This window comes from Oncorhynchus tshawytscha, linkage group LG16, assembly GCF_018296145.1.
Source record: "Oncorhynchus tshawytscha isolate Ot180627B linkage group LG16, Otsh_v2.0, whole genome shotgun sequence".
Classification (NCBI taxonomy): Eukaryota; Metazoa; Chordata; class Actinopteri; order Salmoniformes; family Salmonidae; genus Oncorhynchus; species Oncorhynchus tshawytscha.
The window spans coordinates 46,886,940-46,911,959 of NC_056444.1; the positions used below are offsets into that span (position 1 = coordinate 46,886,940).

The window sequence follows — 25,020 nt, forward strand, 5'->3', positions numbered from 1 at the left end:
TACTGAATATTAAGTCATTATAAATACACACACCCTGTGAGTAACCTGTTGATTTAATCTCCAAATCTCTAGTGTTGATTATTCTAACAGACTGTGCATGATTTGATTGCCTTGACAAATGTAAAGACCCCACATTGACAAGAGTTGAACATGCTGTCAGTATCCTCACTGCTAGTCACGTGAAACTGCTAGTCTACCATATTTATTTATGACACAGACAGACACCACCCTTTACCTCGTCTCCATGTTGTAGATCACATCCGAGGGCGGCCCACAGCCCCAGTCCAACATCCTCTTCTCCATGGCCAATGAGGAGATGGCATCTGTTAACGACATAGGTCATGTCAGGGGCATTGCCATTGGCAACGTCACGGTTACAGGACTGGTTCAAGCTGTCGATGCAGAGACTGGGAAGCTTGTTGTTGTCTCTCAGGTAAAATACCTGTACATCATCGGTACATCATCTCTTTTTCACCAACTGAAAGTGATGTACTTCTATTCTAATGTTTCCTATGAACAGGATCAAGTAGAGGTTGAAGTTGTGCAATTGAGGGCCATTCGCATCCGGGCCCCTATCACCAGAATGAAGACTGGGACACAGGTAACACGTGATAAATTAACTGTAAATTAACTGTAATCTCTTAATCTTCACTCTAATTGGGATGTGTTATATTGTGAATATCAGGACTTACAGACGTGTGAGCTGCTTTGAGTTGCCTCATCCTGTCCCTTCTCCTAGATGCCTGTGTATGTGATAGGGCTCACCAGCAGTCAGACCCCCTTCTCCTTTGGCAACACCCTGCCTGGCCTCACCTTCCATTGGTTCACCACCAAGAGAGACATCCTGGAACTCCAATCACGACATGCGGAGGTGGGAACCAGTTTTTGATCTCAAGGTTTTCTTCTTGATGAGTGACAAAGGTTCCATTCAAGGCCACAGGCACTTTAGTTTTCAACTGATTCTATAATAAGCCATAAATAGTGTAGTGGAAAAACTAGTTTGATTAATTTATAGATGAGTTGGATCTTTTGTTTTGAGCTCCTATGATTCTTTGTATCAGAGTGACTGAATTAGGACAAAATGATGCTCCACCTACACCAGAGAAACAACATCTGATATTTCTACTGTCTCATTTCTAACTCTATTTCTGCTTTCATTCACTGATTAAAATGCCTATCTCTTTGTAGGCCTCTTTCCAGCTCCAGTCAGAGCATAACTTTGCTATGAGCGTAACAGGGAAGACTAAAGGAAGGACAGGGCTGAAGGTGGTGCTCAAAGTCACCGACCCAAAGGCTGGACAACTGGAGAGGAAGCTACTAGAGCTCAGTGATGAACTCCAGATCCAGGTACTATACTTATGCAGGCACCTACAGTGCCAGTCAAAAGTTTGGACACACCTACTCATTCAAGGGGTTTTATTTATTTTTTTAAATGTTCTACATTGTAGAATAATAGTGAAGACTTCAAAACTATGGAATCATATAGTAACCAAAAAGTGTTAAACAATCCAAAATTCTTCACAGTTGCAACCCATTGCCTTGATGACAGCTTTGCACACCCTTGGCATTCTCTCAACCAGCTTCACCTGGAATGATTTTCCAACAGTCTTGAAGGAGTTCCCACATATGCTGAGCACTTGTTGTCTGCTTTTCCTTCACTCTGTGGTCCAACTCATCCCAAACCATCTCAATTGGGTTGAGATTGGGTGATTGTGGAGTCCATGTCATCTTATGCTGCACTCCATCACTCTCCTCCTTAGTCAAATAGCCCTTACACAGCCTGAAGGTGTGTTGGGTCATTGTCCTGTTGAAAAATAAATGATGATCCCACAAAGTGCAAACCAGATGGGATGGTGTATTGCTGCAGAATGCTGTGGTAGCCATGCTGGTTAAGTTTGACTTGAATTCTAAATAAATCACAGACCGTATCACCAGCAAAGCACCATCACACCCTTCTCCATGCTTCATGGTGGGAGCCACACATGCAGAGATCATCTGTTCACCTACTCTGCGTCTCACAAAGACACTGCGGTTGGAACCAAAAATCTCACATTTGGACTCCAGACCAAAGGACAGATTTCCACAAGGTTAATGTCCATTGCTCGTGTTTCTGTGCCCAAGCTAGTCTCTTCTTATTGGTGTCCTTTAGTAGTGATTTCTTTGCAGAAATTCCACCATGAAGGCCTGATTTCATGCAGTCTCTTCTGAACAGTTGATGTTGAGATGTGTCTGTTACTTTAACTATGTGAAGCATTTATTTTGGCTGCAATTTCTGAGGCTGGTAACTCTCTAATAAACTTATCCTCTGCAGCAGAGGTAACTCTGGTTCTTCCTTTCCTGTGGCGGTCCTCATAAGAGCCAGTTTCATCACAGCACTTGATGGTGTTTGCGACTTGAATAAACTTTCAAAGTTCTTGACATTTTCCACATTGACTGACCTTCATGTCTTAAAATAATGACACTGTCATTTGTCTTAGCTTATTTGACCTGTTCTTGCCATAATATGGACTTGATCTTTTACCAAATATGGCTATCTTATGTATACCACCCCTACCTTGTCACAACACAACTGATTGGCTCAAACGCATTAAGAAGGAAAGACATTCCACAAATGAACTTTTAACAAGGCACACCCGTCAGGAAGTCCAGGACCCAGTTGCACAGGGTGGGGTCGAGACCCAGGCTTGATGACGAGTTTGGAGGATGCTATGGTGTTAAATTATGAGCTGTAGTCGATTAACAGCATTCTTACATAGGTATTCCTCTTGTCCAGGTGGGCAAGGGCAGTGTGGTTGCGATTTCGTCGTCTGTGGACCTATTGGGGCGGTAAGCAAATTGGAGTGGGTCTAGGGTGTCAGGTAGGGTGCAGGTGAATATGATCCTTGAATAGTCTCTCAAAGCACTTCATGATGACGGAGGTGAGTGCTACGGGGCGATAGTCATTTAGCTCAGTTGCCTTCGCTTTCTTGGGAACTGGAACAATGGTGGCCCTCTTGAAGCATGTGGGAACAGCAGACTGGGATAAGGATTGATTGAACATGTCCGTAAACACACCAGTCAGCTGGTCTGCGCATGCTATGAGGACGCGGCTAGGGATGCCGTCTGGGCCGGCAGCCTTGCGAGGGTTAACACGTTTAAACGCTTTACTCACATTGGCTGCGGTGAAGGAGAGCCCGCAGGTTTTGGTAGTGGGCCGCGTCGTTGCAACTGTATTGTCCTCAAAGCGAGCAAAGAAGTTGTTTAGTTTGTCTGGGAGCAGGACATCGTGGTCCGCGACGGGGCTGGTTTTCTTATTGTAGTCCATGATTGACTGTAGACCCTGACACATACCTCTCGTGTCTGAGCCGTTGTGACTGATTGCCTTGTGGAGGGAATATCTACACTGTTTGTATTCGGTCATGCTTCCGGTTGCCTTGCCCTGATTTAAAAGCAGTGGTTCGCACTTTCAGTTTTGCACGAATGCTGCCATCAATCCATGGTTTCTGGTTGGGGAAGGTTTTAAATAGTTGCTGTGGGTACAACATCACCGATGCACTTGCTAATAAACTCGCTCACCAAATCAGCGTATTCATCAATGTTATTGTCCGACGCTATGCGGAACATATCCCAGTCCACGTGATCGAAGCAGTCTTGAAGCTTGGAATCAGATTGGTCGGACCAGCGTTGAACAGACCTGAGCACCGGCGTTTCCTGTTTTAGTTTCTGTCTGTAGGCTGGGAGCAACAAAATGGAGTCGTGGTCAGATTTTCCGAAAGGAGGGCGGGGCAGGGCTTTGCATGCGTCGTGGAAGTTAGAGTAATAATGGTCCAGGATGTTTTTCTGCTCAGGTTGCGCATTCGATATGCTGCTAAAATTTTGGGAGTTTTGTTTTCAGATTAACCTTGTTAAAATCCCCAGCTACAATGAATGCAGCCTCAGGATATGTGGTTTCCAGTTTACATAGAGTCCAATGAGTTCATTCAGGGCCATCGATGTGTCTGCTTGGGGGGGATGTATACGCCTGTGATTATAATCAAAAATAATTATCTTGGTAGATAATGCGGTCGACATTTGATTGTAAGGAATTCTAGGTCAGGTGAACAAAAGGACTTGAGTTCCTGTATGTTGTTATGATCATACCACGTCTCAAGGCAAAGGGCTATTTTGAAGAATCTCAAATATAAAATGTATTTTTTTTGGTTACTACATGATTCCATATGTGTTATTTCATAGATTCGATGTCGTCACTATTATTCTACAATGTAGAAAATAAAGAAAAACCTTATTAATGAGTAGGTGTTTCCAAACTTTTGACTGGTATTGTATATACCAGGGGAACTCGTATCCCAGGTTCGCTGTTTTTCTTTTCTCCCTTGTAGTTATTTGACTGATGGTTCAGAGATCTCAATCTCCCGGTGTCCTAGGTCTGGATCAGTCCCTTATTGAAGGTTAACAATGAAAATCAGTAGTACTACTGGCCTAGAGGTCTGGATTTGAGAAATTGGTATACTACTACTACTACTACCATAACACAGTACCTCTCTTGGTGTTCATACCCAGACACAGCACTGCGATTGTTTTTTCTGTGTGGCTTGATCACACTGTCTCAGAAATATATGACACGACTACTCAGTTTATAGTGTTTATTTATGGACCTCTGCTTGTTTTCCTGTTCCCTTCTGCCTAAAAACAAACTGGAAGTGAACAAACACTGCAACAAAACATGCTGAGAAGTCAGAATGTAAATCAATGATGTTTTGATTGTGGTTGAATACTTAAAGCAGAAGTTTGCTTTTAAACAACCATATCTTTTATGTAAATAGAATGTTAAAGTATTTGGACCCTTTTATTTGCTATTTCACTAGTTATCTTTTTTACTGAACCCAACCAGCGATTCGCTTCCTCCATTCTCGTTGTGCAGTATGGGGTCCCCGAAAACGCCCAAATATGTTCTTTTAGAAATGGATCTCAGTATCGTGATGCAGGTCTTTAGATGTTGTACATATGAAATTGCGTAATTCCACATTTAATCCGTAATGTTACTCCATTTTGTGCGATTTGAGCTGTTTCCCCTAACCAGACTACAGCTCTCTGTGAAGCCTGCTGCTAGAATGGACGGAGAGGTATCGCTCGGTTCTCAAACAAACTGGAATATAACGCTGCAGTTCGTAATGACACCATTTCATGTGAACGACCTCTAAATACCTTCATCACTATACTGAGAGCGTTTCAGTTTGTACCGGGGTGTTTTTGGAGCCTTTGTTTTTTTGTTTTTTTTATCCCCCATACTGTACAACAAGGAGGTGGAAGTGAATTGCTGGTTGGGGTATGTTTCTCAAAAACAAGTGAAATTGCTATAATAAAAAAAGTTTCTGGGCCCTTCTATAATGTGCCATTTACATCAATAATAGAGATTTGGTTGTAAAAAAAAGCTAACTTCTCCTTTTTAAAGTGTAACTTTGTAAAGTGATAAGAAGGCAGATTGGCCTGCGACGTGTCGTGTGCATCCACTTCAAACTGCATTAGACTATGTCGTGTCACGAAGACCCAAACATCAAAGAATGGGTAAAAACCTCCAGTTAATTAGGCCGTCAACTCTTCCCTTTGATCAAGGTTTATGACAAGCTGCACATGCTTAATCCAGCTGTGGAGGCTGAGGAGATACTGATGGCTCCCAACTCTGGGCTCATACTCCAGACTAACCGGTAAGGGAATAGGGACCTTCAGTTGAAGTCGGAAGTTTACATACCTTAGCCAAATAGATTTAAACTCAGTTTTTCACAATTCCTGACATTTAATCCTAGCTAAAATTCCCTGTCTTATGTCAGTCAGGATCACCACTTTATTTTAAGAATGTGACATGTCAGAATAATAGTAGAGTGACTTATTTCAGCTTTTATTTCTTTCATCACATTCCCAGTGGGTCAGAAGTTTACATACACTCAATTAGTATTTGGTAGCATTGCATTTAAATTGTTTAACTTGGGTCAAACGTTTTGGGTAGCTTCCCACAATAAATTGGGTGAATTTTGTCCCATTCCTCCTTACAGAGCTGGTGTAACTGAGTAAGGTTTGTCGACCTCCTTGCTCGCACACGCTTTTTCAGTTCTGCCCACAAATTTTCAATAGGATTGAGGTCAGGGCTTTGTGATGGCCACTCCAGTAGCTTGACTTTGTTGTCCTTAAGCGTTTTAGCCAACTTTGGAAGTATGCTTGGGGTCATTGTCCATTTGGAAGACCTATTTGCGACTAAGATTTAACTTCCTGACTGATGTCTTGAGATGTTGCTTCAATATATCCACACAATTTTCTGTCCTCATGATGCCATCTATTTTGTGAAGTGCACCTGTCCCTCCTGCAGCAAAGCACCTCCACAACATGATGCTGCAACCCCCGTGCTTCACGGTTGGGATGGTGTTCTTCAGCTAACAAGCCTCCCCCTTTTTCCTCCAAACATAACGATGGTCATTATGGCCAAACAGTTATATTTTTGTTTCATCAGACCAGAGGACATTTCTCCACAAAGTATGATCTTTGTCCCCATGTGCAGTTGCAAACCGTAGTCTGGATTTTTTTATGGTGGTTTTGGAGCAGTGGCTTCGTCCTTGCTGAGTGGCCTTTTCAGGTTATGTCAATATAGGTCTATACTAATTTTACTGTGGATGTAGATACTTTTGTACCCGTTTCCTCCAGCATCTTCACAAGGTCCTTTGCTGCTGTTCTGGGATTGATTTGCACTTTTTGCACCAAAATACGTTAATTTCTAGGAGACAGAACACGTCTCCTTCCTGAGCAGTATGATGGCTGTGTGGTCCCATGGTGTTTATACTTGCTTACTATTGTTTGTACAGATGAATGTGGTAACTTCAGGCGTTTGGAAATTGGTCCCAAGGATGAACCAGACCAGACCAGGTCTACAATTTTTTTTCTGGTGTCTTGGCTGATTTCTTTTGATTTTCTCATGATGTCAAGCAAAGAGCCACTGAGTTTGAAGGTGGGCCTTGAAATACATCCACAGGTACACCTCCAATTGACTCAAATGATGTCATTTAGAAGCTTCTGATAGGCTAATTGACATCTTTTTTTGGAATTTTCCAAGCTGTTTAAAAGGCACAGTCAACTTGGTGTATGTAAACTTCTGACCCACTGGAGGTGTGATACAGTGAATTATCAGTGAAATAATCTGTCTGTAAGCAATTGTTGGAAAAATTACTAGATGTCCTAAGACTTGCCAAAACTGTAGTTTGTTAACAAGAAATTTGTGGAGTGGTTGTAAAATGAGTTTTAATGACTCCACCCTAAGTGTATGTAAACTTTCGACTTCAACTGTACCTACCTAGCTTCACACCTGAGACACTTTGAAAACTCAACATTTTACTTTGAGCACTCAGCATTGCACATTACCTCTTCAGTTCCATTTCAAATTACGCCATATCCTCTCTATAGTGCCCTGCTCTTGATATTAAAACAACCGCTTGAGTCGTCTCCAGAAAATGGAAAGCTACTAACTCTGGTGGTGTGTGTGTGTGAACAGGGACGGTGTGGTTGCTCTGTCCTACCGAGTGCTAGACTGTCCCGACCAGGCTACCATTGTCCAGGTGGATGAGAAGGGCCTCTTGTCCTCCGGCTCGCTCACTGGCTCCTCCTCCCTGCTGGTGACCTCACAGGAAACATTCGGTGTCAATCAAACCCTGGTCCTCGCAGTGAAGGTGAAACCCTCTGCTCCTTAATTAAATTATATTAATCTTTATTGTCCCTATGGGAATAAATCAAATGTTAACACAGTACAATGAATGAGAATATGAAGTCATTTTGTTAAATTAATCAATTCTATACAAGTTTACTGCATCTCATACAAATGTTGCCAATAACCAAAACTTCATTACCCATACTTATGTCTATCATCTTAATTCATGACATTATAAAGTCATGACAAATGGCAACATGTTTTAAGACTGTTAGTGAGAGATGGATTGCTTGCAGTTGACTTCAGTCTAAGTAGATTTCCTTACATTGTAGTCTATCCCTCTCTGTGGTTTCCCAGGTGGCCCCTGTGTCGTACCTGCGTTTCAGCACCAGTCCAGTTATCCACAACCCTTCCAGGGACAGCCTGTCTGCTATTCCTCTGGGCATGGTGCTTACTTTCACTGTTCACCTCCATGCTAACACTGGAGAGGTCCTTCACAGCCACAACTCCCTGCTCACATTCACCACCAACAGGTAAGTTCACAAATGTTTTATTCTTTTTAATTGTGGGGTTTGCGCAGCAAGAGCCCTATCTTAGTTAGTCGATCTTCTTGTTGTTCTTCGTTCTTGTTCTAGAAACTCCGCTCAAAGTTCAAAACATCCAGAATGGTCTCTCGCGAGTTGTTTGTATACCACTTTTTGATATGTTATACTTTTACGTTATTAAACTGATAGTCTATTTTTTGTGGGGGCCTATATCCACTTTTCATCAAGATTATAATGATCCCCATTTTGACATCATCACTTCCAACTGCCATTCTCTAAGTAAAATCCTGTGACTTTTGACACAAATCAGCTAATTATTCCACTTTGCAACAACTTAGACAAAGTTCAAGTGTTCCCATCTTCGTCTACTTCTGTGCTACTCAAATCTGGCGTTCGGGCAAAAAATAATATTCGTACAAAAAATTACAACAGTTTTAGTAACTGCATCAACCACATTTTGTGGCAAAAAAGTATTTAGTCAGCCACCAATTGTGCAAGTTCTCCCACTTAAAAAGACGAGAGATGCCTGTAATTTTCATCATAGGTACACTTCAACTATGACAGACAAAATGAGAGAAAAAAAATCCAGAAAATCACATTGTAGGATTTTTAATGAATTTATTTGCAAATAACGGTGGAAAATAAGTATTTGGTCAATAACAAAAGTTTATCAATACTTTGTTATATACCCTTTGTTGGCAATGAAAGAGGTCAAACGTTTTCTGTAAGTCTTGCTGGTATTTTGGCCCATTCCTCCATGCAAATCTCCTCTAGAGCAGTGATGTTTTGGGGCTGTTGCTGGGTAACACGGACTTTCAACTCCCTCCAAAGATTTTCTATGGGGTTGAGATCTGGAGACTGGCTAGGCCACTCCAGGACCTTGAAATGCTTCTTATGAAGCCACTCCTTCGTTGCCCGGGCAGTGTGTTTGGGATCATTGTTATGCTGAAAGACCCAGCCACGTTTCATCTTCAATGCCCTTGATGATGGAAGGAGGTTTTCACTCAAAATATGGTGTTCTTTGGATGCAACTCAGCATTCTTTGTCCTCCAAACACGACGAGTTGAGTTTTTACCAAAAAGTTATATTTTGGTTTCATCTGACCGTATGACATTCTCCCAATCTTCTTCTGGATCATCCAAATGTTCTCTAGCAAACTTCAGACAGGCCTGGACATGTACTGGCTTAAGCAGGGGGACACGTCTGGCACTGCAGGATTTGAGTCCCTGGCGTCGTAGTGTGTTACTGATGGTAGGCTTTGTTACTTTGGTACCAGCTCTCTGCAGGTCATTCACTAGGTCCCCCGTGTTGTTCTGGGATTTTTGCTCACCGTTCTTGTGATCATTTTGACCCCACGGGGTGAGATCTTGCGTGGAGCCCCAGATCGAGGGAGATTATCAGTGGTCTTGTATGTCTTCCATTTCCTAATGATTGCTCCCACAGTTGATTTCTTCAAACCAAGCTGCTTACCTATTGCAGATTCAGTCTTCCCAGCCTGGTGCAGGTCTACAATTTTGTTTCTGGTGTCCTTTGACAGCTCTTTGGTCTTGGCCATAGTGGAGTTTGGAGTGTGGCTGTTTGAGGTTGTGGACAGGTGTCTTTTATACTGATAACAAGTTCCAACAGGTGCCATTAATACAGGTAACGAGTGGAGGACAGAGGAGCCTCTTAAAGAAGAAGTTACAGGTCTGTGAGAGCCAGAAATCTTGCTTGTTTGTTATTGACCAAATACTTATTTTCCACCATAATTTGTAAATTCATTAAAAATCCTACAATGTGATTTTCTGGATTTTTTCTCATTTTGTCTGTCATAGTTGACGTGTACCAATGATGAAAATTACAGGCCTCATCTTTTTAAGTGGGAGAACTTGCACAGTTGGTGGCTGACTAAATACTTTTTGCCCCACTGTATATGTTCACGGAATCAAAATATTCACTATGGAACTTACGGTACAGCTGTTTTAGTAACTGCATTACCACAACACTTTTCTGATTATACAGATAGCAGGCAGAACACACACGGATCCCCTACTAAATCAAACCCACCCCAAAACCAGACTTAAACAGGCATGATATACAGTGCCTTGCGAAAGTATTCGGCCCCTTGAACTTTGCGACCTTTTGCCACATTTCAGGCTTCAAACATAAAGATATAAAACTGTATTTTTTGTGAAGAATAAACAGCAAGTGGGACACAATCATGAAGTGGAACGACATTTAGTGGATATTTCAAACTTTTTTAACAAATCAAAAACTGAAAAATTGGGTGTGCAAAATTATTCAGCCCCCTTAAGTTAAATACTTTGTAGCGCCACCTTTTGCTGCGATTACAACTGTAAGTCGCTTGGGGTATGTCTCTATCAGTTTTGCACATCGAGAGACTGACATTTTTGCCCATTCCTCCTTGCAAAACAGCTCGAGCTCAGTGAGGTTGGATGGAGAGCATTTGTGAACAGCAGTTTTCAGTTCTTTCCACAGATTCTCAATTGGATTCAGGTCTGGACTTTGACTTGGCCATTCTAACACCTGGATATGTTTATTTTTGAACCATTCCATTGTAGATTTTGCATTATGTTTTGGATCATTGTCTTGTTGGAAGACAAATCTCCGTCCCAGTCTCAGGTCTTTTGCAGACTCCATCAGGTTTTCTTCCAGAATGGTCCTGTATTTGGCTCCATCCATCTTCCCATCAATTTTAACCATCTTCCCTGTCCCTGCTGAAGAAAAGCAGGGCCAAACCATGATGCTGCCACCACCATGTTTGACAGTGGGGATGGTGTGTTCAGGGTGATGAGCTGTGTTGCTTTTACGCCAAACATAACGTTTTGCATTGTTGCCAAAAAGTTCAATTTTGGTTTCATCTGACCAGAGCACCTTCTTCCACATGTTTGGTGGGTCTCCCAGGTGGCTTGTGGCAAACTTTAAACAACACTTTTTATGGATATCTTTAAGAAATGGCTTTCTTCTTGCCACTCTTCCATAAAGGCCAGATTTGTGCAATATACGACTGATTGTTGTCCTATGGACAGAGTCTCCCACCTCAGCTGTAGATCTCTGCAGTTCATCCAGAGTGATCATGGGCCTCTTGGCTGCATCTCTGATCAGTCTTCTCCTTGTATGAGCTGAAAGTTTAGAGGGACGGCCAGGTCTTGGTAGATTTGCAGTGGTCTGATACTCCTTCCATTTCAATATTATCGCTTGCACAGTGCTCCTTGGGATGTTTAAAGCTTGGGAAATCTTTTTGTATCCAAATCCGGCTTTAAACTTCTTCACAACAGTATCTCGGACCTGCCTGGTGTGTTCCTTGTTCTTCATGATGCTCTCTGCGCTTTTAACGGACCTCTGAGACTATCACAGTGCAGGTGCATTTATACGGAGACTTGATTACACACAGGTGGATTGTATTTATCATCATTAGTCATTTAGGTCAACATTGGATCATTCAGAGATCCTCACTGAACTTCTGGAGAGAGTTTGCTGCACTGAAAGTAAAGGGGCTGAATAATTTTGCACACCCAATCTTTCAGTTTTTGATTTGTTAAAAAAGTTTGAAATATCCAATAAATGTCGTTCCACTTCATGATTGTGTCCCACTTGTTGTTGATTCTTCACAAAAAAATACAGTTTTATATCTTTATGTTTGAAGCCTGAAATGTGGCAAAAGGTTCAAAAAAGTTCAAGGGGGCCGAATACTTTCGCAAGGCACTGTACATTGAGTAATATAATCAAATAGTAAAAAAATATATATACAAAGATATTATAGAACAAAGTTTTTTTTTTAACTGAAAATAATTATACATTCTAATTTGGGTTGGTTTATGGAGTTGTGAAATTATCTGGGTCCATGTTTTCTACAAAGGAAAGGTTTCCAGATATTATAACATGTAATTGCAGATCCCCCTAACGGAGTAAGGTATTTTCTTTGGCTTGAGATATTGCATAACTTCCTTTATCCAATGGTTAAAAAGAGAAGGAAACCGATCCTTCCACTTAAATAGTAGAAGACGTCTAGCTAGAAGAGTAGTAAATGTCAGCATGATGCCCAAGGGCCTCCTGTGGTGTCACTCCAAATAATGGAATGAAGGCAGAAGGTTCTATAGGTCTCTCCAGTATCTTAGAAAACGTCTCAAAAATTGATATCCAGAAATATGTCATTTTTGGGCATGTCCAAAAATAGCTTGTTTACTTTGGGAATGTTATTTTTCCAAAAATGAAAATAGTGCCCCCTAGTTTCAAGAGGTTTAACGTACAGATCAAACTTATGCCCACTTTGATATAAGGGTTCACTTTAAAAAATAGAATCTAGAAGGGAGATAGGTGGGCGTGATGGGAAGTGACTAGGGTATGAAAATGCAAAACTAAGCAATTGCAGGTATCTAAAGAAATGAGATCTAGGAATATTGACCTTTTGTACTAGCTGTTCAAAAGATGCAAAATCCATATCAATGTACAAGTGGTTCAGTGAGGAGATCCCTTTTCCAAACCAGATATGAAACGCCCGGTCTAATAATGATGGAGAGAAGGTATTGTTCTTTAATAATGGGGCAGAAGTTGAAAATTTACTGATCAAACGATCGCCTGAACTGTTTCCAGATTTTCAGCGAACGTTTCACAATAGGGTTTTTAGTGTATTTGGAAACAGGCTCCGCTAATGCATGTTTTGAGCAGAGTAATAAGGCTGCTAAGGAGTTAGGGCCACAGGATGAGATCTCCAAGGTCAACCATTTCAGGCCTGTAACAGCAGGGATTTCTGTCATCCAATACAGAATTATTCTTATATTAGCTGCCCATTAATAATATTGAAAGTTCAGAAGTGCTAGACCAAGATCTCTGCAACGTATCCGAGGGTTTTTCTTGTTGCAGATATCAGTTTTTCTAAGGAGATAAAAAAAGATTGTCAGATAAGTTGTACTTATTTCAATGTATTCTTATGTAATACGTTCATTTTAACTGTGTTAATTCTTCCGCCTAAAGAAAAGATTCAAGATCCTGTTTTGGGGATCAAGGGAGAGAAATTGGCTTTATAGAGATCTTTTGAAATTGTGTGTGACCCCAAATATTTGTGTAGTCACTCTGAAGGGCACGTGACTAAAATAAGTTTGCATGACAGAAGGGTTAATAGGCATCAATCCACTTTTTTGTAGATTAACTTTATACTATTTTACCAAATGTCTTTAGTAGAACCTGGATCTCTGGAAGACCAGTTAACGGTTCAGGCAAATATAATAGCATGTCACATGCATAGAGTCAGACTTTATGCTCTAAGCACCCTCTTTGAATACCTTTTGATAGTGGTGTTATTACATATTGCTATGGCTAAAGGCTACGATGACAAACAGCTAAGGGGATAGAGGACAACGCTATCTTGTCCCACGTTAAAAATAGGATGAAAGGTTATTATTTGTGCGCACTGCAGCCATAGGGGAGGAGTAAAGGACTTTGATCCAGGACATAAAATTGGCACCGAATCCAAATTGTTTGAGAGTATAAAATAAACAATCCCAACCCACCCGATCAAATGTTTTCTCAGCGTCAAGTGATAACAATATCTCTGGAGTGTCAGATGAATAGGGATTGTAGTATATTATAAAGACTTCTGATGTTGAAAAAAAGAGTGACCATTTTTTATGAAACCAGTTTGATCTGTAGAGATGGGGACTCAAAACGGCAGGCAATCATCTTAAACTCAGCAACAACAAAAACGTCCTCTCACTGGCAACTGCGTTTTATTTTCAACAAACTTAACATGTGTAAATATTTGAATGAACATAACACGATTCAACAGCAGACATAAACTGAACAAGTTCCACAAACATGTGACTAACAGAAATTGAATAATGTGTCCCTTGAACAAAGGGGGGGAAGTATCTGATCCCCTGCTGATTTTGTACGTTTGCCCACTGACAAAGAAATGATCCGTCTATAATTTTAATGGTAGGTTTATTTGAACAGTGAGAGACAGAATAACAACAACAAATCCAGAAAAACGCATGTCAAAAATGTTAAATTGATTTGCATTTTAATGAGGGAAATAAGTATTTGACCCCTCTGCAAAACATGACTTAGTACTTGGAGGCAAAACCCTTGTTGGCAATCAGAGGTCAGACGTTTCTTGTAGTTGGCCACCAGGTTTGCACACATCTCAGGAGGGATTTTGTCCCACTCCTCTTTGCAGATCTTCTCCAAGTCATTAAGGTTTCGAGGCTGATGTTTGGCAACTCAGATTGAATCTTGAGATTTTATTAAAGAATTCGCTCGGAAATTCGTCGGTCCAGGGGATTTCACACACTGCATATATTTAATTGCCAACAGTCTCAGGTTCATCTGTAGGAATATATAGGTTCTCAAAGAAGGTGTCGAGTAAGGTAGCATTACCAGCGGATTCGTAAATGTATTATTGTGAGTAAAAGTTATGAAAGCTTGAATTGACCTCTAAATTATCAATACATTTGTAACCCAGCTTGTCAGTTATCTCAGGTATGGTTTTATTTGTGGTTCTCTGACACAGCTGGTGTGCTAGCATTTTCCCCGATTTTCTCATGTCAAAATGTACTAATTCGATTTTAAGCTTGTCAAGTTGAAAGAAGATCGAACTCTGACACTTCAGACAAATGTTGTTTTAGTACATTTACGGCTGAAGAGTGTGAATATGCCAAATCCAAGATTGTATTTATAAGTTCCCCTAGCCGTTGAATATTAAACTTCCTTAATCTATGTACTGTACAAAATCATTTGGCCCCTTAGATGAGCCTTCATTGATTACCATACAGTTGTAGGAGACATTCCAGGTGTTTGATCGAGCTGGAGATGGAAATTTGAGATATAAAAGCGACAAAGGTGTCTTCTGATAGCAGTAGTGAGTTTAGCCGCCAAGGACGATAATTACTCTGTGTTTTCGGTATAAGTAGTATCATAGTAAGAGTAGAATAACCCGAAATGACTAGTTTGGTAATCACAATCTGTGAAAAATGGCAAAAATCTATTGTCTAGGAAAAATGTCTATACATGAGAAGGCCTTATGAACTGGCGAGAAAGAATACTCCCTAGCTGTGGGATTGCGGAAACGCCACGCATCGGATATGCCATATGTCTTAAGAAATAGCTGAATTGTTGATATTGTCTTTGATGATACCTCAGGAGAGCTACGATCCAGATTGGGTGACAGTAGACAATTCATATCACCACCTAGTATTAGGTTGTGTGTGTCCGTTTTTGGTAATTGAGAAAATACGTTTTGTGAAGAATGAACTGTTATCCCAATTTGGTGAATAAATGTTAGCCGATATAACCTGTGTAGTATACAGTATTGGCGGCAGGGTAGCCTAGTGGTTAGAGCGTTGGACTAGTAACCGGAAGGTTGCAAGTTCAAACCCCCGAGCTGACAAGGTACAAATCTGTCGTTCTGCCCCTGAACAGGCAGTTAACCCACTGTTCCTAGGCCGTCATTGAAAATGAGACTTGTTTCTTGAAAACTAGGTGTATGTTTTTGGTCAGAAATGCCTTAATAACGTGCCTTAATAACAAACTTGTATGCCATCTATAAATATGAATACAATTCTTAGATTACGAGCCTAGTTGGTTTAGCAACAGAAAGTCAGCAACCTTCCCCGCTAGTCATGATTGGTTGAGATAATGAGTGGGCTGGGCATGCCGAGAGATTAGTTCGGATTGGTCTGCCTTACAGCACGCTTCTGTCTATTTGAGCTGGTCAGTATGTGTAGGTAATTCTGTCTAACTCTGCTTTTAAAAATATATATATATTGTGTTGTATACCTGCATAAGTGTTGCACTTTTTCTGGTGGACCGTGTTTTGAAATCAGTGGAATTAGTGTGATAGCTAAGGAGATTGAGAAAATACCTGTCTCCGGATTACATCTTCAAACCAAGTGAGGCCAACCATGGCTTCCGTGACAGGGAGAAGCTAGCTCCATTTTCAGATATTACATGTTTCAAATGAAAACGACTGTCAAAATTAGAAGTTAAAGTTTACTGTTAGCTAACGTTATCTGGCTGGCTCGCTAGCTAACGTTATGTGTATGATCTGTGTAGTAATACTGTTCGTATCTCAGAGCCATTTGCTTTGCTAGTTATAGCGAACATTGAACCGCAGATTCATGCAGGGTAAGTAATGTCATGAATTGAGATTATGGTTAATTGTTTACCTAGCTAGCTACATGTCTTTAAAAAAATCTACTATGCAAGTAACCATTTCAATAGAATGTCTCTGCGACGACTGTTGATAGCCAGGGAGAATTTACCAGCTACGTCGATCTATTCTGATTTCAGAGCACTTTTGTTTGTGTGCCAGAGTGCAGAATAACTGATGAATTTACGAACGCTCAACACCCGTTGAATATGGCCGGTGTCAGTAAACATTGGGGAAAAAGCGTACATTTTTGCCAGCTGCACAGTTGCAGTCACCAATGCTCTGGATCAAATAAAAACAGCCTAGCCAGCTCTGCTCGGGCGAGTACAATGGTTGGTGAGCTGTTCTCTCATTTGTGTCTGGAAGTAGCTAGCCAACGTAGCCAGTTAGCTTGGGTGCTTGACTGCTGTTAGGACAGAACACTCGGCTCAACCCTTAAAGAGATGGGTGGGTGTGAACGATGCTGAATGGGTATAGACAAAGAAGAGCTCTCCAGTAAGTACCACCAGCTTCAAAGGCCATTTTCTCAAAAGTGAGGATACAACCACACAACTGCTTTCCACATCTAGTGACCACAACCACAAAATTACATTCCACAACTTAAGACCACACATCTAACTACTGCCCATATCCACACAACTACTCAACCACATAACTACTGACCACTACTGCTGACCACAATTACTGACCAAATCTACTGACTATCAATGTAAATTTAAAATTATTTTAATAATATAATCAAAGTACTTATTTTTAAATTTATTTTTTAATGTCACTACCACCAAGCCGCACAACTTTACTTGTAAAGTTACCATCTAGTGATGGTTGCTTTCTGTGAATATCCTTAAAGGTTTTCATTTTCAAGTTACAAAGAACCCCACAATTATACTATTTCGGTGCAGGCTTGAAAGTCAAATGAAGGGCAACTTGTACGTGAGATACTGTATGACGCAGTGTTGGCTGCTGAGGAGAGGACGGCTCTTAATAATGGCTGGAATTTAGTGTAATGGAGTTAATAGAATGGTATCAAACATATGAAACATTACTCAATCCTAGCAAATTTTTTAAAGCCGTTTTACTCCCCCCAGCAGCCTCCACTGGTATGAAGGTGTACACATTGGGGAAGAAAATATTCATAGGGAAGGTAAAAGCAGCCAGGTAGACGATTGAGATGGGGTGGTAGGGTTTAAGAGATGTATGTGGCTGTTAGCTGTGTGGACCAAGGCTGCAGGAAATATTGTGCCATGTCTTCTCTCTGAGTGTTCTTTTAGTTTGAGGAAGCCTGGAAGAGCTTGCACTAATGTCCGACACTCCAATTTCTTAGGAAAAAATTGCTTAAAGAGAGTTAGACAAGAGATGACAGCACTCCAAACGGTTCTGCCTTTACCAGTGGAACAGAAAATTTAATATGGCACTTAAATCTCTCAGAATACATTTATTCAATCAGGTCTTGTAGCCTTCGCAGCAAAGTAAACATTGTATATAACATAGCGACAGCATCCCTGGTATTCATTTTCTGAATTACATTTAAATGTTTATTTTTTATTTTATTTTATTTAACTAGGCAAGTCAGTTAAGAACATTCTTATTTGCAATGACGGCCTAGGAACAGTGGGTCAACTGCCTTGTTCAAGGGCAGGACGACAGATTTTTACCTTGTCAACTCGGGGATTCGATCTAGCAACCTTTTGGTTACTGGCCCAACGCTCTAACCACTAGGCTACCTGCCGCCCCTGAATGCATTATATGTGGTGTATTTCTTTAAATATGCAGTGACTTAGGAAAGTATTCAGACCCCTTGACTGTTTCCACATTTTGTTACGTTACAGCCTTATTCTAAAATGGATTAAATTAAGAAAAGAAAAATCCTCAGCAAACTACACACAATAACCCCTAATGACAAAACAAAAACAGGTTTTTAGACATTTTGCAAATGTATTTATATTCAGACCCTTTGCTATGAGGCTCGAAATTGAGCTCGTGCATCCTGTTTCCATTGATCATTCTTGATGTTTCTAAAACTCGATTGGAGTCAACCTGTGGTAAATTCAATTGATTGGACATGATTTAGAAAGTCACACACCTGTCTATATAAGGTCCCACAGTTGACAGTGCATGTCAGAGCAAAAACCAAGCCATGAGGTCAAAGGAATTGTCCATAGAGCTCAGAGACAGGATTGTGTCGAGGCACAGATTTGGGGAAGGGTACCAAAACATGTATGCATCATTGAATGTCCCCATGACTCCTTAAAGCTGCCCCCCCCAGCCAAACTGAGCAATCGGTGGAGTAGGGCCTTGGACCAAGAACCCAATGGTCAGAGCTCTATAGTTCCCTTGTGGGGATGGGAGAACCTTCCAGAAGCACAACCAATCTCTGCAGTGCTCCACCAATCAGGCCTTTCTGGTAGAGTGGCCAGACGAAAGCCAGTCCTCAGTAAAAGGCACATGACAGCCCGCTTTGAGTTTGCCAAAAGGCACATAAAGACTCAGACCATGAGAATCAAGATTCTCTGGTCTGATGAAACCAAGATTGAACTCTGGCCTGAATGCCAACCGTCATGTCTGGAGGAAACCTGGCACCATCCCTAAGATGAAGGATGGTGGTGGCAGCATCATGCTTTGGGGATGTTTTTCAGCGACAGGGACTGGAAGACTAGTCAGGATCAATGGAAAGATGAACGGAGCAAAGTACAGAGAGATCCTTGATGAAATCCTGCTCCAGAGCGCTCATGACCTCAGACTGAAGCGAAGGTTAACAGGACAAAGACCCTAAGCACACAGCCAAGACAACGCAGGAGTGGCTTCGGGACAAGTCTCTGAATGTCCTGGAGTGGCCCAGCCAGAGCCCGGACTTGAACCCGATCAAACATCTCTGGAGAGACCTGAAAATATCTGTGCAACAACACTCCCTATCCAACCTGACAGAGCTTGAGAGTATCTGCAGAGAAAAATGGGAGAAACTCCCCAAATACAGCTGTGCCAAGCTTGTAGCATCATACCCAAGGCAACTCTACGCTGTAATCGCTGCCAAAGATGCTTCAACAAAGTTCTGAGTAAAGAGTCTGAATATTCAGTTTATTGTTAACAAATTAGCAAACATTTCAGAACCTGTTTTTGCTTTGACATTATGTGGTACTGTGTGTAGATTGAGGGGAGGGGGATTTGCGTAAGGATCTGAGTACTTTCCGAAGGCACTTTATATTGGCACGTACAAGATAGGTACTTAACATTGAGATGTGTAGAAGTGAAAGCACTGGTTTTCTGCTGTGTTTTGCTGTTAGAGTGCCACATAAAGTGTGCGTATGTGTGAAAGTTGCACAGCCCAAGTCTGTTTACCCGGATGCTACAGCAGTACAACTACAGTTAATGAGTGCACCATGGCAGGGTATTAAGCCAGCATGTCTCTCCCAAGGTACCCAACATTAATTTAGACTGCTTTTCGTTCCTCCCCATTCAGAGTGAGTAGTTTCCACCTGAGTGAGCTAAATTAATGGGAGTGTGTGAAGAAGGGAGACTGCGCTGCTCAGCCTGGCTAGGGATTCCCTCATTGGCCTGCACAATAAATTGATTCCATTACTTTATTATCAAGGTGCTGCCAGACTACTTTAGGAGAGACCTGTCCAAATAAGAGTAAGGAAGGGGCTTATGGTGGGGTACTAAGGGGTTCTGAATGTGATTGGGCCACAGGAGAGTCACTTAGTCTTGTGCCCAGGCAGGGGTAGTTGATTACTGATTATGCAAGGAAAGCCATTGGTTACTCATACCAACCTACTACATGTTGACCATTTCCTTTCCTGTCTGTCTGTAGGGATGACCTGGTGCAGATGGGCCGGGGCCCGGGTAACAACACCCTGACGGTGCGGACGGTCAACGTGGGCCTCACCCTGCTGGCCGTGTGGGACGAGGAGCAGGCAGGCATGGCTGACTACCTGGCGCTGCCCGTTCAGCACGCCATCCACCCCGAGGATGCCACAAGGCTGGTGGTGGGAGATGTGGTGTGCCTCAGCGCCCAACTCCTCAGCCCCCAAGGTGAGAGGTCAAAGAGGGGTTCATGTGGTGTTGTAAAATAACAGGTATGATGTCACTGGTAGTACTACTGAGGTACATGAAATGGAGACGAGGCTTATCTGCAAAGATGTTCAGACCAATTTTTTGGAGCAAAATGGATGTTTCGTTGGATTGATGCAGTTTCACATGGTTCTCTGGGATGTTGCGTCTTTAATATGTGATATCAATGGAGGCTGGTGGGAGGAGCTATATGAGGACGGGCTCATTGGAATGGAATTGATGGAACGGTATCAAACACATGGAAACCACATTTCCATTCTAGCCATTACAATGAGCCCATCCTCCTATGGCTCCTCCCACCAGCCTCCACTGTGTGATATTGATATCTTTTGCAAAATCCTTGTTTGTTTTCATCTACTTCGGAATGGAGTAATTTTTCTGCAGATTTAAACATTACCATTGTCAGCCCTGCGGGAAGGAGTGTGAAGGAAAAGACAGTCTTACAGTAAATGATGTGTGAATATTCAAGATGAGTGTTGAACCAAGGAGTTTTTCAGCTCTACTCTTTTCCCTACAGGTGTCCCGGGTACCTGGAGCTCCTCATCCACTGGCGTGCTGCAGATAGACTCTAAAATGGGCGTGGCCGTGGCAAGAGATGCAGGCACCACCACTGTCTACTATGAGATCCCTGGGCTGCTGAAGACTTACAGAGAGGTACTGTAACGACAACCTTGCTACCAGAGAACATTTGTGTGTTAGAGATGGGATGAAAGTATGTTCTGCAACAACAAATGGTTTAATCATGATTATCCAAACCGTATACACTTCTCTGGTTTCTAGAGAGGTGTACAACACTACCCACACCTGTTGAATCAACGTTGTTTCCCTGTAATTTCACTGAAATGACGTTGAACCAACGTTGAATTGACATCTGAGGGGGTGCAGCAGTCTAAGGCAGTGCTAGAGGCGTCACTAGAGATCCGGTTTAGATCACGGGCTGTGTCGCAGCTGGCCTCGACCGGGAGATCCATGAGGAGGCGCACAATTGGCCCAGCGTCGTCCGGGTTAGGTGAGGGTTTGGTGTTTCCACCGACATATTGGTGCGTCTGACTTCCGGGTTAAGTGAGCAGTGTGTCAAGATGCAGTGCGGCTTGGCAGGATCGTGTTTCGGAGGACTTAAGACTTCACAGCAATGGGACAAGACTGTAACTACCAATGTGAACCCTAGAACAGACCTGAAGTCTTAAGGTAGAGTTCTACACAGTAAACATCTGACACTATAAAGATGCTTATAAGACCATCATCATGATCACTACTAGATGATCATGGCTGTCTCAGTGTAATGTGTGTGACGGCCCTCCCCTCCCACCCCCTGCTGTGGGTCTGATGTCTCCACAAAGAGACACGCAGGCAGTATGGAGAAGATTAATTAGCCCAGCCTTCCTCTTTGAGATGGAGCACTCTCTCTCTCTCTCTCTCTCTCTCAAAGAACATCTCTCACCGCCTCTTATGTCTGTCTCTTCCAGGCAGCTCCCTCTTTTCGGCTGATACAGGCTTCTATGTGTTCCTGTGTTTACATATGAATCTTTCCCAATTAGCTGGGAGTGAGTGACTGAGGCGGATCAGTGTGGAGTGGATTAGATAGATGCTATCTGGATCAGTAGCTAACACTCCGACAGGAACAACACATCTTACAGGAGAAGGCTCTGAATGGAGATGTTAACCGGTACCGTGTTGCTGTACTGAACACGGAAGTGAATAGGCCCAGCTGTTCACTTCAATTTGCACATACATAGGATTTAAATCACAGGACAGGTGAATGCAATGTGGAGGCTAGCTGGAATTGTTTTTACCAGTCCTCGTAACTTTTATATCAGTGCAGAGGAAGGAAAGTAGACAATGAGCGGAGACTTCTTTACAGACTTGAGATTCACCCCAAGTAATACCAGTGTTATGGCTCACTGTGTTGGTTTGTGCCAGGTGGTGGTGGAGGGGGCCACCAGGACAGCGGTGATGGCTCACCCTGCAGCGGTGAGGGGGGACAGGGACACCAGGATACTGCTCACCACCAGAGAGACGGGAACCAACCTCATAGGCTCCTGCTCCTCTGCCCAGACCGCTTCCATCGCCCTGCTGCACCCAGAGACCTCCGTCAGCTGCCATCTTAGCTTCACCAGCGACGCCGTCGAGTTCTCCGCCCATGACGTCTACCTCACACACATCAGCTTCGACCCCAGCACCGGTAAGACATGTTCTCGGGCTCAGGGAAGATGAGGTGGTGAATGTTGGGCAGTATGTTTACTGAATGGTCTTTTCTCCAACCTTCAGTTTACTTGTTTACTTGTGCATAATGTATTTGACCTTCACATCATTAATCACCCATTAGAAATGCTTGCAGCAGGAAGGATTTATTAAACCCACAGTGGGTCAGCTGGTGTGTGTGCGGTGCAGTGCACCAGGGGCTGCTCTGGCAAAGAGGGCAAGGAAGTTCTGTTTACAAGGGAATAATTTACTGAAGGCCATAAACGGTGTTGGGGTGATATATTCAGCAGAATGGGTTTAATTGTTTTGGGGAGTTTGGGGCTCCTCTCCTGCCCCAGCCCAGTGCAGGCTTATGGTGGAGTGGGGGTGGGTGGGGCGATGACTAATGGGCCTGTATGAATGTGAGATGAGACTGGAGTAGGGTTGGAGGGGAAGGTAAACCGACTAAACACCAGCACAGGTGGGGAAAGATTCTCCCTCCACTATTGCTACATAAGGGATTAGAATTCAGTGGGTTCTAATCATGTTTTAAATGGAATTCTCATGGCTATTGCGTTTGTGCCTTTTAAAATAATGTTCTAATGAAGAGGCTTTTAATGGGGAAATCATGCTTTAAGCATCTGGGACCATGTGGTTGTGGAAGTCAAGCATAGTCTTTAAGAAGTAGATTCAAAGAAGCATCCATAAACGTGAACAACTTGAAATACGACCAATTTTGATGTCACCTTTCTTTTTAGAAACACCGACACCTAATGTTACCTCTCTACCTCCGCCCTCTCTCCCGCTTTCCCTCCCAGGCTTCTACTCCTGCTCTCTGACCCTGCAGTCTCTGAGTGACCAGCAGACACGGGTGCTGAGCCTGTCCATGACCAGCCTGTTGGTGAGGGCTGGGGTGGAAGGCAGTGCCTTCTCTGGGGAGCAGGTCAGTGCCAGGCTGCCCGTGGAGACAGGCCTGTACTCTGACCAGACAGAGCTGCTGCTCAGCAACCTGCAGCCCGACGCAGAGCTCACTGTCTACGGCCCTACCGCAGCGCTCGGCAGCCTGGAGGTATGTCTGTCTGTCAATCAATTCACTTTATTTGAAAGTGCCTTTTGACGTGGGTCTCATACCTTCCAGAAGCCGTTAAAAAGGGAAATGAATGATGAGGACAATGAGGGAGGTATAGCATTTGGCACTGGATGTCACTTCTCCATAAACCCCAGTGTTTCACCCGCCATCACTCCTGTCTGTTAGGTGTCGTCCAGCTCTCCGTCCATCTCGGTCCAGGAGAGAGAAGTGTTCCACGGCTTCCCCAGTTACTCTAAGTACACGGTCAGTGTGGTGGAACCCCAGGCTGCAGCCTCAGCCTCCGTGTCCATAACCAGCTCATCCACTGGCCAGCTCCTCGTCATCCCAGTCACCCTAATCCACGTGACTGATCCCAGCACCACAATGCAAGGTCAGCCAGCCATCTCTGAGTGGAACAGGGTTGACGATATGGTAGATGTGATAACTCTGTGATGGTGCAGGATACAAGATATACTGTAAAAGGGGGATACTTTCAACACCCTTTTAATAGTATTTGAGATAATTATAACAGTGTTGGGACACTTTCCTTGAAAATATTCAGGTCAGTCATTTTATCTGACCCTTCATCCATAAAGCCATTAGTTTCTCATGGGCTTGAGAAATGGAGCACGTTAGGATTTCACTGAAGTGTCAACTAGCACCACCCTATTGTTGTTGCAGTATCAAAACATTCAACTGTGATTTTAATGTTAATTTTTAAACATTTGTACAAGGTAACGCGCTCATCATTGTTAGAAAGAAGCACTGAGCAGTGTCATGTCCTAGTCTCACCCGTCGCTTTTGTCCTCTCCAGCTGCTGCTTCCGTGGTTGCCATGGAGGGAACCCATTTCCTGCAGGCCTTCATAGACTCTTACCAGATGATGTTCTTCACCATCTTCGCGCTACTGGCTGGCACCGCCATCATCATCATCGGTGAGTAGCCACATCCCCAACTAAGATTTGTGTTTTTGCTGGAAACCTGTCATCACTTCACCTTTAAAGAACATGTGGGTTGGATAGTGAATGTTTGGATGATACTGCAAAGCTTCAGGGACCATGAAGACATTTGACCATTCTAACAGGTAACATTAATGTTCTCTTCCTACCCAGTGTGCCATGCACTGTTCTCTCAGAGGGACTTAGCACCTCACCCAGCCTTCATTCAGAGGACACCGTCCCCTTCAGGTAGAGACCTGTCATTGTTTACATTATTTCCACTTTTAAATAGTGTTGATTTCAGTTTGCCCCTTTCTAATAGTCTTTATACCTCTACAACACAATTGAATTGAAAGAGGTAACTGCAGTAAATTTATATTTTATTTCAGCTGTGTTTGGAAAAATGTT

The 25,020-nt window shown here is 42.7% G+C and overlaps 1 protein-coding gene across 1 annotated transcript in view; it reads left to right on the plus strand.

The window, feature by feature from the left end:
- The window catches only part of nup210 (nucleoporin 210), a 59,837-nt gene that overhangs the window by 33,202 nt on the left and 1,615 nt on the right, over positions 1-25,020 (plus strand). The window contains exons 25-38 of the mRNA XM_024375130.2: positions 254-433; positions 521-601; positions 740-871; positions 1,189-1,347; positions 5,593-5,684; positions 7,514-7,688; positions 8,024-8,199; positions 20,166-20,386; positions 20,943-21,079; positions 22,346-22,607; positions 23,425-23,675; positions 23,862-24,066; positions 24,490-24,609; positions 24,787-24,861. Of these exons, the coding sequence (XP_024230898.1) occupies positions 254-433; positions 521-601; positions 740-871; positions 1,189-1,347; positions 5,593-5,684; positions 7,514-7,688; positions 8,024-8,199; positions 20,166-20,386; positions 20,943-21,079; positions 22,346-22,607; positions 23,425-23,675; positions 23,862-24,066; positions 24,490-24,609; positions 24,787-24,861 (2,266 nt within the window). The remainder of the gene's footprint in view (positions 1-253; positions 434-520; positions 602-739; positions 872-1,188; positions 1,348-5,592; positions 5,685-7,513; positions 7,689-8,023; positions 8,200-20,165; positions 20,387-20,942; positions 21,080-22,345; positions 22,608-23,424; positions 23,676-23,861; positions 24,067-24,489; positions 24,610-24,786; positions 24,862-25,020) is intronic.